Here is a 15,160-nt window from a genome sequence, read left to right on the forward strand (position 1 = left end):
TCCCGGACCACCTCACCCCTACACGAAGCTTGCATGGGGGTAAGTGTGTGCAGGTGTAGGATGAGTGTGCATCAAGATTGTTTGAGAACTTGTGACAGTCTGTTCTTGTGTCTCAGGTAACGCTGACGTTGTGAAGATCATGATCACTAAAGGTGCCAGTCTGGAGGCATATGACCTGTACTATGGGACCCCACTGCATGTGGCATGTGCCAACGACCACACGCCTGCTGTCAAGGCGCTACTCAACGCAGGTGAGCATTAGAGAATAACACTCTCTAACAACTAATTATCTGATTGTGACGAAGAACAACACAATGCATATAGACCTGAATAGAGAATAAAACCCTGGGTTTGAGTTCCCAACTCTGGAGTGCCCCTTTAGTAATAACCTCTTTTGTGTGTCATTTMCTTCCTCAGGTGCCAAAGTGAATTATGCTCGGCTGCACAAGACGGCCCTGCACCATGCTGCTAAAGTGAAGAGTGTTGACATGATCGACATGCTGGTGGAGTTTGGGGCGAACATCTACGCCAAAGACAAAAACGATAAGAAGCCCATTGACTACATCGAACCCGGTTCTCCCGCTGCACTCTGCTTAGAGTTTTATGAAAGTAAGTCACAGTGTGAGAGAGGTTTTTATACCACAGTTACCAGTTATAAGCAATAGATGTGTTGTACCAGTATGTTTTTGTGGATTTCTGAGCAATGTCACAGTGTCACCAGTAGGTGGWGCCCATTGCTAATTTTTCAGGATCAGAAAGTTACAGGTAGTGGAAAAGTAAAAGAAATTCATAAAAATAAGAACTTGATGATGTTGAACCCATCAAAAACAGCTGTTTGAAATCTTCTTAATTGGTACACAATACTCAGGTCAAGGTAGATTTAATTTCTTCCTGTTTTTTTTATTGGCCTAATTATAGAATGACATAAAGTAGAATCCATATTAATTTAATAGGATCTCTGTGGTTCTAGTAATAAAGATTTGTCAGTTAACTTAATGTGGCATAAACACAACCAGTCATGATGTTTTCACGTGCATGTTTGTCCACACACAAATGAATTCCAACAGCTGAACAGTGCTCTGCCCCAACCATTTGATGAATGGAATGAAACACCTGTTACAACACCAGAAAGTCTAATGACATTCTGTGATTGTCATTCTGCCTACACTTGTAGCCTGAATTGATGTGTCTACTTGTAGCCTGAATTGATGTCCGCGCGCGRCAGTCTTGGCCAGTCATCCTTGCCTTGGAAAAATATCCGTGTTCTCCTCGAACCACGCTGCATTTTGGAGCGTCTATAATATGCCACCCAATTTCAAGTCCATTTTTCATGCGGCTGACGTGGTTATGATAAATATCTATTTACAGAAGCATATTTATTTTTTTAGGATGCAATACTGGACCATACCAGCTTACTTTAACCCCTGACAATACTCAGTCTTACGTCAGAAAGATATTTCTCCAGTATTTTGAACATAGGCTAAGTCCATCTGTCCTGTCCCTCAAGTTAATGTCTATCCTACTCATGTTCCCTGAKGCTGATCAATTAGTACTATAACATTGAGTTTAGTTACGGGTCGGTAACTGACGATGAGACCCAGACAGATTCCTCTGCCACAGAGCCACTCGTAGAATGTGAGACCAGGTCTGTGCGAGAAGCCACACAGCAACAGTATCCTAGGCATCAGACACAGACGTCTTGTAAGGAAAAATAAAAACTTTATTTCATGAAGTGCAAGGACGTTGTCACATACATTTTTAAACATTTGCTCAACTCATGTTTTATTGAGTTCTATTGTTGGGTTATGCAAGCAAACATCAGCATAATATCCCTGCTCAAAAGCTCCAGTCTTTAAATATACTAAATAGGACACATATCTCTGACTGTGTATTGACACTTGAATACTATCCCAGTGTTCTATATGTTGTGGATCGACTACATCTCCCATAAACCTTTGTGGTTGTTTGCATGTAGGTACTCCATTGAGTCTGCAGCAGCTGAGCAGAGTGACCCTGAGGACGATGCTGGGTAGCAGAGCTCTGGAGGTCGTAGTTCAACTGGACATACCAAAGCAAATCATTAGCTTCCTCTGTTACCACTGACACCATTATCTTACTAAGGTGAAGGAAGGAAGCTCAGAGACTGAAACCTTTCAAAAAACATCACAATTATGAAAATGCTACAGTCTGAACCTTAGATGCCACTAGATTAGATGCATAAAAATGATATGCATACAGCAAAGCACAGGTTTCCAAACCAACAGTGTTTTTAAGCGGAGCACTTTTCTCTTTGATGTCTTCAGAATGTGTGCCATATCATCACATTAGATACATATTTAAAGAACAGAAGCATAAGGAGGTTTTAATGGGGACTTTTTACATACAGTTTATTCCTTGAACTCCCATATCTTGTAAACCTACATAAAAGACAAATGGAGGCCCTCAGGGAAAACAAGGAAGGGGGAGAGAGGAGAAAATAAATGGACGAGAGGAAGTGATTTTGGCAGCTGATCCTGTCCACTCTGCAACACCGTCTGTGGACACTACACCCGCATCTTAGTCGCCATGACAATGCGACAACAACACAACTGTTAGCAACACATCCCAGATCTCCGGTACATCCTCAGGAATGAGAAACGGTGTTGCAGCAGGAGGATYAGCGGCGTTCCCGTTGACACTCTCCAGATGTCAATGTGTATCCCAGATTCCTCCCTGACATCGGAACGGAAACCACACCTGACAACTAGATGTGTTTGAGGCGGACGTGGAATCCAGGCAACAGAGAAACACCATGGAAAACGATCCTGCTTTTTTACTGTTAGTGTCTCTGATCTATTGCATCCGCTATAGCTGAGACGTCCCAGGCCTGAATATGGTGTCTGTTTTTGGGGTGTGTGATGAGTGTGTATGGATTCCTCAGAGTTACACAATGACTCTGGTCACTATATTAATACTGTTATTATTTGACATAACCCGTCTTAATAATGGGAACAGAGGAATATGTCTTATCAACATGATGTCTAGTAAGGCAAGGTGCATTAATCACAAAGTGTGTTTATAAAATATTATGACCTATTTAATCTTTCCCCACTGGCCACACTACCTCATTTCAGTGTGGATAATTGGGTAATATTTGGTTGAGATGTTAATCAATGAGATTACAACCTATATTAACCCATTCAAATTAAATTCCAATAGAAAAAAGTTGTCACCCAAATATTTATCACTGCGCTTTCAACATTTTTAAAGCACAGCAAAGCTCAAATGGGAATACAATGTCAGCTATTGATAAATCACTGTGCTTAATCTAATAGCAGAACCAAATAACCTGGATTTCAGTTGAGATTACATTAAAACTACATGGGTGCAAGAGATCAATGCCATTTGAGATTCTGTGCAGATTATTACAGCAGTTGTGAAGATCTCCACAGACCCGCGATGACCTATGCATGCTATCTTGSACAAATGCACGCTTTATATGATTACAGTAACCTCAAAATGTGGTCATGGATTACTCACTGTTCAAGTTTGAATGTTACATTCGTTTTTTAAGATAGTCTAAAGTTAAAGCTATTTACTGTATTACAAAAGTAATATTGAATTGTGTTTTGTTGACAACGCAACCAAATATCAACATTTTAAAGGAGATTTATCTTCATCTTGGATAGTTCCATCTGAGCCACTGACTTAGTCTGACTTTAATTCCAGTTTACAAGTCTACAGTCTACAAATTAATAATTGCTATGTTGGATTCACGTCTCCATCTCAACCAAAAAACGAATGTATTTTCCATTTAGATTCCACGACACAATATGTTGACAAATTATGTTGAAACAACGCTTATAGTCCAGCGGAAGTGACTATCCTCTCAGATAATGCATATGTTTAACCCGTTTTGTGAACTGTCAAGTTTTTGAATGCACTCGAAAAGCAACTTCTTAGGGATAGCCCCCTTTTTTCCAATTTTCGCCTAAATGACATACCCAAATCTAACTGCCTGTAGCTCAGGCCCTGAAGCAAGGATATGCATATTCTTGGTACCATTTGAAAGGAAACACTTTGAAGTTTGTGGCAATGTGAATTGAATGTAGGAGAATATAACACAATAGATCTGGTAGAAGAAAATACAAAGAAAAAAACAACCGTTCTTTTTCTACCACCATCTTTGAAATGCAAGAGAAAGGTCATAGTTACAGCCATCACTCTGGTTGTAATTTCGATAGTGTCCACAAGATGGCAGCAGTGTATGTGCAAAGTTTCAGATGGATAACTTGAAAAATTTGTGAACAACAAGACTTTTAGTGTGAAGTCCCCAGGTACATTTAGGCAAATCGTGAAGGAGACATTCGCATTCATATTCCATTTTTTCAGCAAGAATATCGTCAAATCTGTATACTTGGACTTTGATTTAGCATTCCAAGTATTAGTAGCCATATTGTAAGTTCAACATTTGCAAAACAACCAGTTTTCATAACAAGGTTAGTAGCTACATTTTACAACATATACATGGTTTTCGGATACTCTCGTAAATCCCAGCTCATTGGCTATCTAGCTAGCTTTGTTTGACCCCGATTGGTGCTTATTTTACAAAGATACAGTCGTTCAAGTGATGGCCGCCCGRYTCATCGGCGTGCCATGAAGGCGTTGCTCTCTGACCAAATATGGTGTCCTATAGGATATACTACACCCCTAATGAAATAGTGAAGTCTTGTTACCTTCTAGGATCTCAGGAATACATACAAACGTGATTTGACTCGTTGAAACAGCGTTTAGGGTGAGATTTTCACAGATTCCTTTCTTTGCAAATTGAACGAGTGGAAATACAAAAGCAATCGTACATGCTATATGGATKTTTTTAGGATATGAAAAATGATTTTATCTAACAGAACAACACTTCATGTTATCTCTGGGGCCCTTTGGATGATAAATCAGAGCAAGATTTCAGAATGTTAGTTCACAGTTCACCTTCAGAGGTGAATTTATKAAACCTATTGCGAAGAAAAAATMGTATTGTTGTTAGGAGCTCTCCTCAAACAATAGCATGGCATTTTTTCGCAGTAGCTACTGTAAATTGGACAGTGCGGTTATATTAACAATAATTTAAGCTTTCAGCCGATACAAGACACTTCTATGTACCGACATTTGTTGTTTCTCTAAAATCTGCGATCTTGACAATGCGCTGCATGATTTACAACTGTCCCGTTGACGGAACGCTGATCCGTTTAAGTCAGTATCATCAATAAGCTCTAGCAGCCCCCCCCCCATTTAGCCTCCCTTCCAAATCTGTGCTGAGACAGCATGTCTGCTGGTCTATTGAGTAAACAACATTTGTGTCAAGTGTTAAGGTTGCTAGATCATCGCTTGCGGCATTCGAGAGCTTTTTTACCATGACAGGAACATATTTGGAACTGTTTTCCGTGGAAACAATGCGGCCTCATCCATTACCGTTTCAACCATTCAGAACACATCCATAAATAAGCTCAGGAGCCCGAAATAGCTMGAGCCCTCCTTGTTCACATGAAGGAACGAGGATAAATACCCTATTTTTTTTAAAAGCTTGTTAAAATAACTGGACCCCGGTTCAGAAGGGATCTGCTACTGCTYAGTCTTAAAATAGGCTGACCATGTAGATGATGGTTTGAAAGCATTTTTCTCAGTCTTAACATTAAGATGAAACAGACGGAGGAGATGAGAACAGGCATGAGAAGAATGTCCAGTTATAAAACATATTTGAACAAATAAAAGTGCAATTTGGGGATTTTGGATCAGCCTTTGAAGGAATGATACACCTGTTTTCAAAGGCACTTTCTCTGGCTGTTCAGAGGGCAAAACCAGTCAAAGGTATCTGCACAGGGATTTCAAACATCYGGTATTTGGTGCTGTGCAGCCAACAGAGGTTATTTTTCAATCAAGCAATATAACATCAAAGTAGAATGGATCTAGCATGCTGCCCACACTTGATACAGTATATTCATGAATCAGTATTGGGTTTTAAGAATGCTACAAATATCTATTTATTATGATACATGTTTGTGTAACTGTTTAAATCTGTCAGAGTCAAATACTATTATAATTAATATATCCTCCACAGAAATGTATGTATAAATGAATGTGTTGCTCTGTATACTGTAAGCATTGTGTGTTTTAATGAACGACATTGTTGACATGCTCGCTGCCTTTTTGGATTTTATTATGATAAGCTTAATTCATTCATCTAAATTGGGTCAACTGTTAGAGTAGGCCAATATCACGATGAACAGAAATTGAAATGAGAAACAAGATGGATCTCCAGCCATAATTTTGTCCAGTGTCCACTAGGATGTGCCATAGGTTAGGAATTTGTTTAACAACAATCAATCTCCTCGCTCACTCGTCAAGTTACAAAGCATCTGCACTGCCAGAGCATCAGGCCATGTTGRGTCTCTGTGACAAGGAYAACATWTGKTCCAACACTAGTAGACAAGAGGCTCTGAGGAKATCTGTTCTCCGGAGTTGTCTGAACTGATATGGAGATATAGTGAACCTTGAACTGTCCATTTGAAGAAATGGATCTATAGACTAGCATTTGAGACAAATAAATAAAAGGCTTAAAACGTGCTCATTCGTGAGTGAGGTGAGAATACACTCATTCACCCACCCTCTTTAGATTACAGAACAAAAGGCTAATAGGTTATTAAGATTGAGATGGATGGGACTACTGTATTTCCCTGTACTTCCTCTGTTGCTCACCTAACACAAAAACCACATGTCACGTTGATGTGCTTTCCTAGATGACATCTGTCTGTACTATCTCGGAGATATACCAAGGTTTATCAGTGGAATGGAGTTAGTCTAGTTAGCTTTCAACCTTTGAACTCCAACCTCTCAGTAGATATGCCAATGTGTATTATCCTCACATCTTTGTTAGCAATAAGAGACAACTCTTCACCTCTTTGTAGACAAGTTTATAAACTTCTTCGGGGGGGAGGGGAGAGATTAAGGATGGATGTAGATAGATCAGGCAGGAATCTGAGAGGCTCAGTGTGTCTTAGAGGAGAGATAGACTTGATGCTGTGATGGTCTGCTAGGCTTTACTGGGAGAGTTCTTCAACTCCAGTTAGGAATCCTTCCCCCACTCAACGAGGAGCAGATGTGAGACAGTGTTTGTGTCAAGCTGGGACGCTGATAGTTACTTTCAACTATGAGCAACTGATTAAGTACCAGCCTGTCCTGTACTCAGTCTTCACCTTAACCAAAATGGGACTAACAACAAAACTGGCCCCGGACCAGTTATTAAAAGCTTGGTGTAATTATAGCTTCTCCACTCCCATATAATTATAGCAATGGGTTAAAAGTTCATATTAAGGAAAATCACTACCACACCATAAGTCAGAACTGGTCAGGCCCTACAACACACAGCACACGTAGCCCAGACCGTCTACTCTGTTTGCTTGTTAGAGTAAGAGGCTGTGAGGCACCATTTTGGGTGTTTGTGTCTCCTAAATCTGCTTTAAGGGTGACTGGTGGAATTGAGTTATTCCGCTGCACTGGTAAATAAAGCACGGTGAATGGGAGGAGAATACTGGCTTGAAAGCAGCTCTTCTTTGAAGTGATCCTCCTCTGTATGACTGAATGGACGTTATTTGACTGAAAAGATCATCAAACACATAGGCACACCTGTGTTATGGCCTTGTCTGAAACCACAGCTCAGAAATCACGTGGGGCCTCTTCAGTGGTTCACTGCAGAATAGCTACAACAGATTGGTACTCAACATGGTTAGAATGATCAACTCTTTAGCTTTAATACCTTTTTAGCCTGAAGTACAAGCACCATCTAACTAGTCCACCTAACGTGTCATAAATTAAAAGTCAATAAGTCAGTATTCCAGAGAATTTATCTAAAAGGCCTTCGGCTGGGCGTCGTCGTCCAGACTTACTGTAAAACAGTCTCGTCTCCTCCAGTCTGAGAAAATATGCACATCTGTCTAGTCAGCCACACCGACGGACACACACACACACACACACGTCCCAGAAGCACAGTGAGCGGCCAGATGACACAACCATCTGGTTATATTTCCTATAGGGAGTCCCCAGGCCAGTTCTACCCCACCCTGCTTCCTAATCTTACACAGTACTACTCCAGTTCAGTCAGTGGGGGGTGAAGTCAGCAGTTTCTTCTTCCCAGACAAAGTCTTTCTCTTTCTCTCTCCAATGACACATACACCTGGTCAGRAGTAGTCAACTGGCCCACACCCCAGACAAACAGGCTGTCCTGGGCTAGCCCAGGGAGTACAGGAGTACCCAGACGGACAGACTGTCCTGGGCTAGCCCAGGGAGCACAGGAGGACCCAGACGGACAGACTGTCCTGGGCTAGCCCAGGGAGTACAGGAGGACCCAGACGGACAGACTGTCCTGGGCTAGCCCAGGGAGCACAGGAGGACCCAGACGGACAGACTGTCCTGGGCTAGCCCAGAGAGCACAGGAGGGCCCAGACTGGCACTATGACTAGAAATGCAGGGGAAAAAGCACACAAGCATGTACACACTTTTATTTTTCTCACAAACACTCATACACAGTTAGTCTTTGACAGACTGATTGTGTATGAGTCTGTCCCGCCTTTCCAATATCCAATTTTTCTTTGTAAGCAAGTCTCAGCGTCTCGTGCTTCAAGCCTGCATTCGATTGAAAGATAAAGAAGAAAAGCTAAATGCTGATTGGATTGGTTTGAGACCTCGGGGGCCTTTGGCAACCACAGTACAACAGACATTTAAGAAAGAGCTGTGGGCTTTTTCAAGAAGACAAAGCGGCAAATGTGGAACTGGTTATTTCCCTCCTTAGAGGCCTTCATCGACATCTGCAGTTGCGTTCACATGGTGCCTTTTGTCAAAGCTATTGGTTATGGGTATTTGACACCTTAGTGGCAAAATTCACGTGCAGCCGACATATATGCAAACACACGCATAGACACACAACTACCCCTTTCTCACAAAAGCACATTAAATATCCACACATTCTCAGAAGCCAAGTATTTAAACTGGTCTGATTACCACCTCTTTTCTTGTGGTGCGCAATGTTCTTTGTGAGCAGTCAAACACATATCTGGGTGAAGGATACAAATGCTAGCTCACATTGTTGTATGTAACCCAAATATCCCTGTATCTATCAATCAATCAATCAAATGTATTTATTAAGCCCTTTTTACATCAGCATTTAGAAGGGAAACGATGGGTCTGGTTGTATGGCTGTAGAATAAGGTCCTGACGCTACCGTCTCCGCCGATGGTTGGTGAAGCTGGCCAGAGAAACAATGTGATCCAGAACAGAATGTACTCCAGCTTGTTTCTCTGTGGCTAATAGGCCTGTTCTCTTTCTCACAACCATCAATTTGACATTTTATCGCCCACCATAATGACAACGTGTGACAGGCTGCCCAACCTGGATTTACTGTTTAGCTTTTTACGTTATGAAACACTTTCACTGCATGTTCCTCTCTGGCGGTTTGACCTTATTTCGACTAGGAAAGCAGTGTCAACTAGACAGGTTGTTCTCTGTACAGGTGTAATAAGTATGTTAMTGGGGGAACGGGAGGATGAGGAGGAGAAGGAGGGAGATGTGTCTTTTTGGCTATAGAAGAGACTGCACAGTCAGACATTGTGTAGACCGTTATTTTCTTGTAAGGTCTTGTTTATTACCTGCTGATTTAATGCAGATGATAAAAATAGTTGTCGGGGGAAAATCTCTTGCTCAATGTATGTGCATCAGGACAGGTACTATATACTTCTTCACTGACCTAACTAAAGACCTTAGTGATCAAAGACAATACAATTTCAGGATTGTAATAATCCAGTTTGAATCTGAACTTCTCCGCTCTAGGATTTACAACCAGTTTGTTATTTCTGGCGAATAGGTGGATTGTAACACTCAGAACGATCATGCCTTAGGGCTTTATAGTGTGTGGGTGTTTGAGAAGAAAAACATAAGAGAGTTGAGTAAGTGATTATACGTCTGGTTTGTTTTCATGTGAGTGTTTTTGTCCATTGCGTGGCGACGACATTAAAGAAAAATTCAAGGTTTGATTCAACACAGCATTTTTCAGTGGCCTTAATTCACSGCTGTTGCTTTTTAAGGCTTGTTTATATGGAGATAAGATTAGCCACTAAGTAACGGTGAGGCGCCTGAAAGGTGCTGAGGGGAAATATTTACACCTGTGACTGAGTTTCTGTCTCAGTTTAGTGGTATCACATAGTTCTTCTATTTTGGGCTTAGTGCCGTGACTGGTGCTGCCGCCACTTCATTCAGGATCTGGCCTGTTTATTTTGAGGTGATTGTGTTGGTTAGTGCMCKGGGATTGGAATTCCTGACGTTCTTCAGGCACATATCTCTCCTCTCAGCTCTCCTTCCCTAGCTGGTTCAGTGGCATGTGGCTTATATCAAGAGTGATAGGAGGAAAATGGCATATGTGCGTGTGTGTCCTTGTTAACGTGTGTCTGTCTGATTTAACAGGATGCCTCCCACGGGCTAACTGCACCATACATCCTCCTAACTATGAGTTTTATGGCGTGGGTCTTGTGCTGTGTCCTCAGAGCCCTGACCTTTGACCTGGAGACCACAGAGACCAGCTCAGATCCTCTACCCTGCCACTGCTCAACCATGACCCCCAAGACAGGACAACCTTTCCTCATCTCTACTCCATCTGTGTGTGTGTGTGTCCCCTTTCTCTCTGACTCACACTTGTTATCCGTACTAGAGACAGTTGAACAAATCAGTTGAAGATGCCCCATTTTCCATTTGGAAAGTTTACCTCATAACCTCTCTCAACTGGAAAKGTGGTGCTGATYAGAATAGGTGAGGGGCTGATTCCTGGAACTGACTGCCCCCCCCAGACTCTAACCCCATTTATGCCACAGTGACCCCCAGAAGAGCTGTGAGCGGTCAGTAGGCGGTGCCTGCCGTGTGAGGCGGACTGAGTGAGAGGGTCACCCAGCTGCTCTAGTCATCAGTTGGGTACAGGACGGCCCAATGGGACATCTGCCGCATGCTTCACATTCCGATACACACACACACACACACACACACACACACACACACACACACACACACACACACACACACACACACACACACACACACACACAGTGGTGTAAAGTACTTAGGTAAAAAATACGACCGAAGTAGTTTTTTTGGGTATCTTTACTTAACTATTTATATTTCTAACAACTTTACCTTCACTACATTCCTGAAGAAAATAATGTACTTTTTTACTCCTTACATTTTCTCTGACACCCAAAAGTACTTGTTACATTTTGAATGCTTAGCAGGACAGAACATTTTTAAAATTCACGCACTTATCAAGAGAACCTCCCTGGTCACGCCTACTGCCTCTGATCTGGCAGACTCACTAAACACACATGCTTCATTTGTAAATGATGTCTGAGTGTTAGAGTGTGCCACAGGCTATAAATAAATGAAAATGGTGCCATCTGGTTTGCTTAAAATAAGGAATTTGAAATTATTTATACATTTACTCTTGATACATAAGTATATTTAAAACCAAATACTTTTAGACTTTCACTTTTCTATTAAGGCATCTTTACTTTTACTCAAGTTTGACAATTGGGTACTTTTTCCACTACTGTGTGTGTACACACACACACGAATTGTAATAGATTGTGAGAATCTCAATAAATATCGTATCAGCGCCTAAGTATTGTGATCATACCGTATTGTGATGTCTCTAGCAATTCCCAGCTCTAGTTTATTGTGCTTCTTCATTCCTACACACTACAGGCAACCTTGGACCATGAGAAGCTGACATCACGTTTATACCACAACCCCACACGCACACACGTATCAGAGCGAAACTATACCTTCCTCACACAAATATTGACAAAAGTCTGTCTGCTACATCAGACGTGTAGGGTCGATAAGAACTCCCCCTACAACCTACACTCTAAGAGAAAAAGGTTCTATCTAGAACCTAAAAGGGTTCTCCAATGGAGACAGCTGAAGAACCCTTTTGGAACCCTTTTGTCTAAGAGTGTAGACCTGTCGGACTCACACAGAGTATTGACATGTCTGCTAATCTACAACATGTAGTCCCCAGGAACCATTCAGGGTATTGGGTAATGTCTGGATTCCGTACATGGTGGTTGACTAGAAAAAAATGCAACCATGCAGTATAGGTTGTCTCAGTCTGGTAAGGCAATAGTCTTGGCTATGAGAGATATTGGAATCCTAGCCACCAAAAACATTAAATAATAACTTAACCGTCCACAGTTTTCCGTTAAAGGCAACTTGCCTAATGTCTACTGTGGGTGTCTGAAAGCTCCAACACCAGGCAAGTGAAATAAGAGACTCTGCTATAAGTGTGTTTGTGTGTGTGATCATTTTAACGTTTCAGCACGGCCAGCTGGCGGTCCTAAATGTTATTGTGATTTTATTGCTCAGTCTCAGTTTTCGGGAGGAAAACCCACTAGGAACATTTTACAAGACAGTTAATTAAAATACTTCAGACATATCACAATGGTCATAGCAGAGTGAGTTTGACGCCGGACACATGCACACACACACGACCATGCACACATTCACCAATTCACACAGACACACAAACACACAAACTGTTGAAAGATGTTCTGGAGTGTGTATGTGTGTGCCATGTTGAGGTGTAGGGGCCAGGGCTCTTAGAKGGGCAGGTGTGGGTTTTCAGGCTTTGAACCCAACAAACGAAAGGTCAAAGGTTAAATTCTTAAAAAGGGGGTCAGTGGCAGTTAGTTTCAACAGCTTGTCCAAAAGCTACAAACATGGTACTTTTTCAGAGATCATGCAAGTCGAGTGGTTTGTGCCAAAGGACTTAAAACAAGAGTATCAATAACATGGATCTTTCAACACTACCTGCTTATTAAAACTCCCTCAGAAGGTAATACGTCTGAAAATATAGAGCTGATTGAAAGTGCTTTTTGGTTCTCAAAAATATTCCTTGAGTTTTCCAACTATCTTTAGGTAACATATCACTTTATGAGACTATGAATTTGACATAAACGATGGAATAACCTCTGGTTGTTATTGGACTGTTTTACATATGACGACAACCACATAATGAAAGGACCACAGATACGATCCACAGTAAGAGGTCCCCTTCCCTGTAGTTAGTCCATCATGTTTTTAGAACTGCTGCTATCAGTTTATGCCAGATCTTGGAATGACACACGTTGRTTTTTCCCTCCAACATCTCTTTTGTTACTGTGGTTATATAACCCTTTTTCAGGCAATCGGATGAAGCCACTGTCCAATGGTTTCAGAAAGAGAAGACCTTGGAGAGAGAGAGAGTGTGGTGGGAGGAGCTTGGAGATCTGGCTCATTGTAATGGATGGAATGGAACAGGATCAAACCCATGGAAACCACGTGTTTCACTCTGTTCAATATATTCCATTCCAGCCATTACAATGAGCCAGTCCTCCTAGTTCCTCCCACCAGCCTCCTCTGACACACACACTCTCCAAGGTCTTCTCTTATTGATAGCTTTGTCTGAGTGTCTGGAAAAGGGTTATACAAAAGAGATGTAGGGGATTAGTCTACCCCTATGTGTCTCTTTCTCTCTCTCTTTTCATCACCCGATCCTTAGGATTCAAATGGAAAACATCTGCCCAACTCATGGGTCTTTCCAATCCAAACCTCCTTTGGAAGACTCCCTTGTCTGTGGCTACACCTGCTGCTAGTTTATGGACCTTACCGTCTTGATGGAAACAGTGACACCAACACACACACACACACTACTGTTCTCCTGGAGCCGTTGATCTGACGCCTGGACCAACGCTTTCCCAGGCCTCCCAGCACCCACCATACATTGACATTGTACTTTCCTAGTCCTTTACTACTTCCAGGCAGCAGTCCACCTCCACCCAACCACCCAACCTCCCTCTCCCTGCCCCTGCCCCTGCAACCTCTGTCTCACATCTGCTTTGCTGGCTAGACATGTAATTTCCCCTGTTACGTCATACTCTTACACTCAGGCACTCCAGACACACATACAGACAAAGCCATTAGAACTGTATGCTCAACAGGGTCCAGCATTACCAGACAAAGAGCCTTTTCATACAAAACATCAGCCTCTCCTTCCCAATACCAGCAAGGTCATCTCTACTTTATTGCTTGTTAACATGTATGGTATATGGGGAGAGTATTGAAAACAGGGGAAAACACACACATACAATTGAAGCACGAGATCTGGACAAAAGATGAAACACATGAACCATTATCAAAATGTATTTWGTTTTTTACATGAGACATTTCTTATTATATTGGGATTAGTCCTCATTCACTCAAACAGCTGCACTGTTGCTGRCCTCTAAGAGGTGAGTCCCCTACTTTAGACTACATTGGCTTTGAAAGGGGACCTGACACCTGCTTAGGAAGTAAATTAACACCAGAGCAGGATGACAGTAAACCCTCTCAGAGGAACTAATGAGAGCCCTTCCTTAGTTCCTGCTGGTTCAGGTTGCTGCTGAAGGAGTGGATCTGGAGAAGTTGTGACCATCCTGATGCCCCAAGATGGCATAGCAGTCAGACGTCATTTGTCCTCGTCTTGTCGTGTCCCGTGCATATATATATTTACATCTTTCTTCGCATATCCTTTATATATTTTATTTTCAAAAACTCAACTTCAAAACACTCCTGCAACCCGCCTCACCAATTTTTTTWWWAAAGTATTATTTACCTCAAATCTGAAATCCACAATAGAAGCTAGCCAGAAGCTAGCCAGCTATCCTTTAGCTCGAAAAGCTATCGCCAGTTTTGTACAACGCGACTCAGACCAGAACATACCGGATGTAACGGCTTTCCTCCATCTCTTCATCCGAAGAGGAGTAGCAAGGATTGGACCAAAGTGCAGCGCGGCTAGTGTTCAACATGTTTAATAAAGAACAAGTGAAAACACTACAAACCAACACACAACATACAAAATAACAAAATGTGCAAAAACCGAGACAGACCTATCTGGTGCAGACAATCACAGAGACAGGAAACAAACACCCACAAATCCCAACACAAAACAAGCCTCTCTTATATATGATTCTCAATCAGGGACACGATTACCATCTGCCTCTGATTGAGAACCATATTAGGCTGGACATAGAAACAGACAAACTAGAGCACACAACATAGAATTCCCACCCACTCTGCAACG

At 41.9% G+C, this 15,160-nt stretch overlaps 1 protein-coding gene across 2 annotated transcripts; it reads left to right on the top strand.

The window, feature by feature from the left end:
- Positions 1-42: 42 nt before the first annotated feature.
- On the top strand, positions 43-10,650 carry LOC111949600 (ankyrin repeat and SOCS box protein 13-like). 2 transcript variants are annotated; one of them, XM_070434237.1, is made up of 3 exons: positions 43-251; positions 418-609; positions 10,563-10,650. In XM_070434237.1, exons 1-3 carry the CDS (start codon positions 140-142, stop codon positions 10,568-10,570), a joined length of 312 nt encoding a protein of 103 aa, XP_070290338.1. In that variant the 5' UTR covers positions 43-139; the 3' UTR covers positions 10,571-10,650. The 2 variants fall into 2 exon arrangements, with proteins under 2 accessions (XP_070290338.1, XP_023822671.2); XM_023966903.2 differs by lacking the exon at positions 10,563-10,650 and adding an exon at positions 1,976-2,280.
- The last annotated feature ends 4,510 nt before the right edge of the window (positions 10,651-15,160 follow it).

Source organism: Salvelinus sp. IW2-2015, linkage group LG3 (assembly GCF_002910315.2).
Source record: "Salvelinus sp. IW2-2015 linkage group LG3, ASM291031v2, whole genome shotgun sequence".
Taxonomy (NCBI): Eukaryota; Metazoa; Chordata; class Actinopteri; order Salmoniformes; family Salmonidae; genus Salvelinus; species Salvelinus sp. IW2-2015.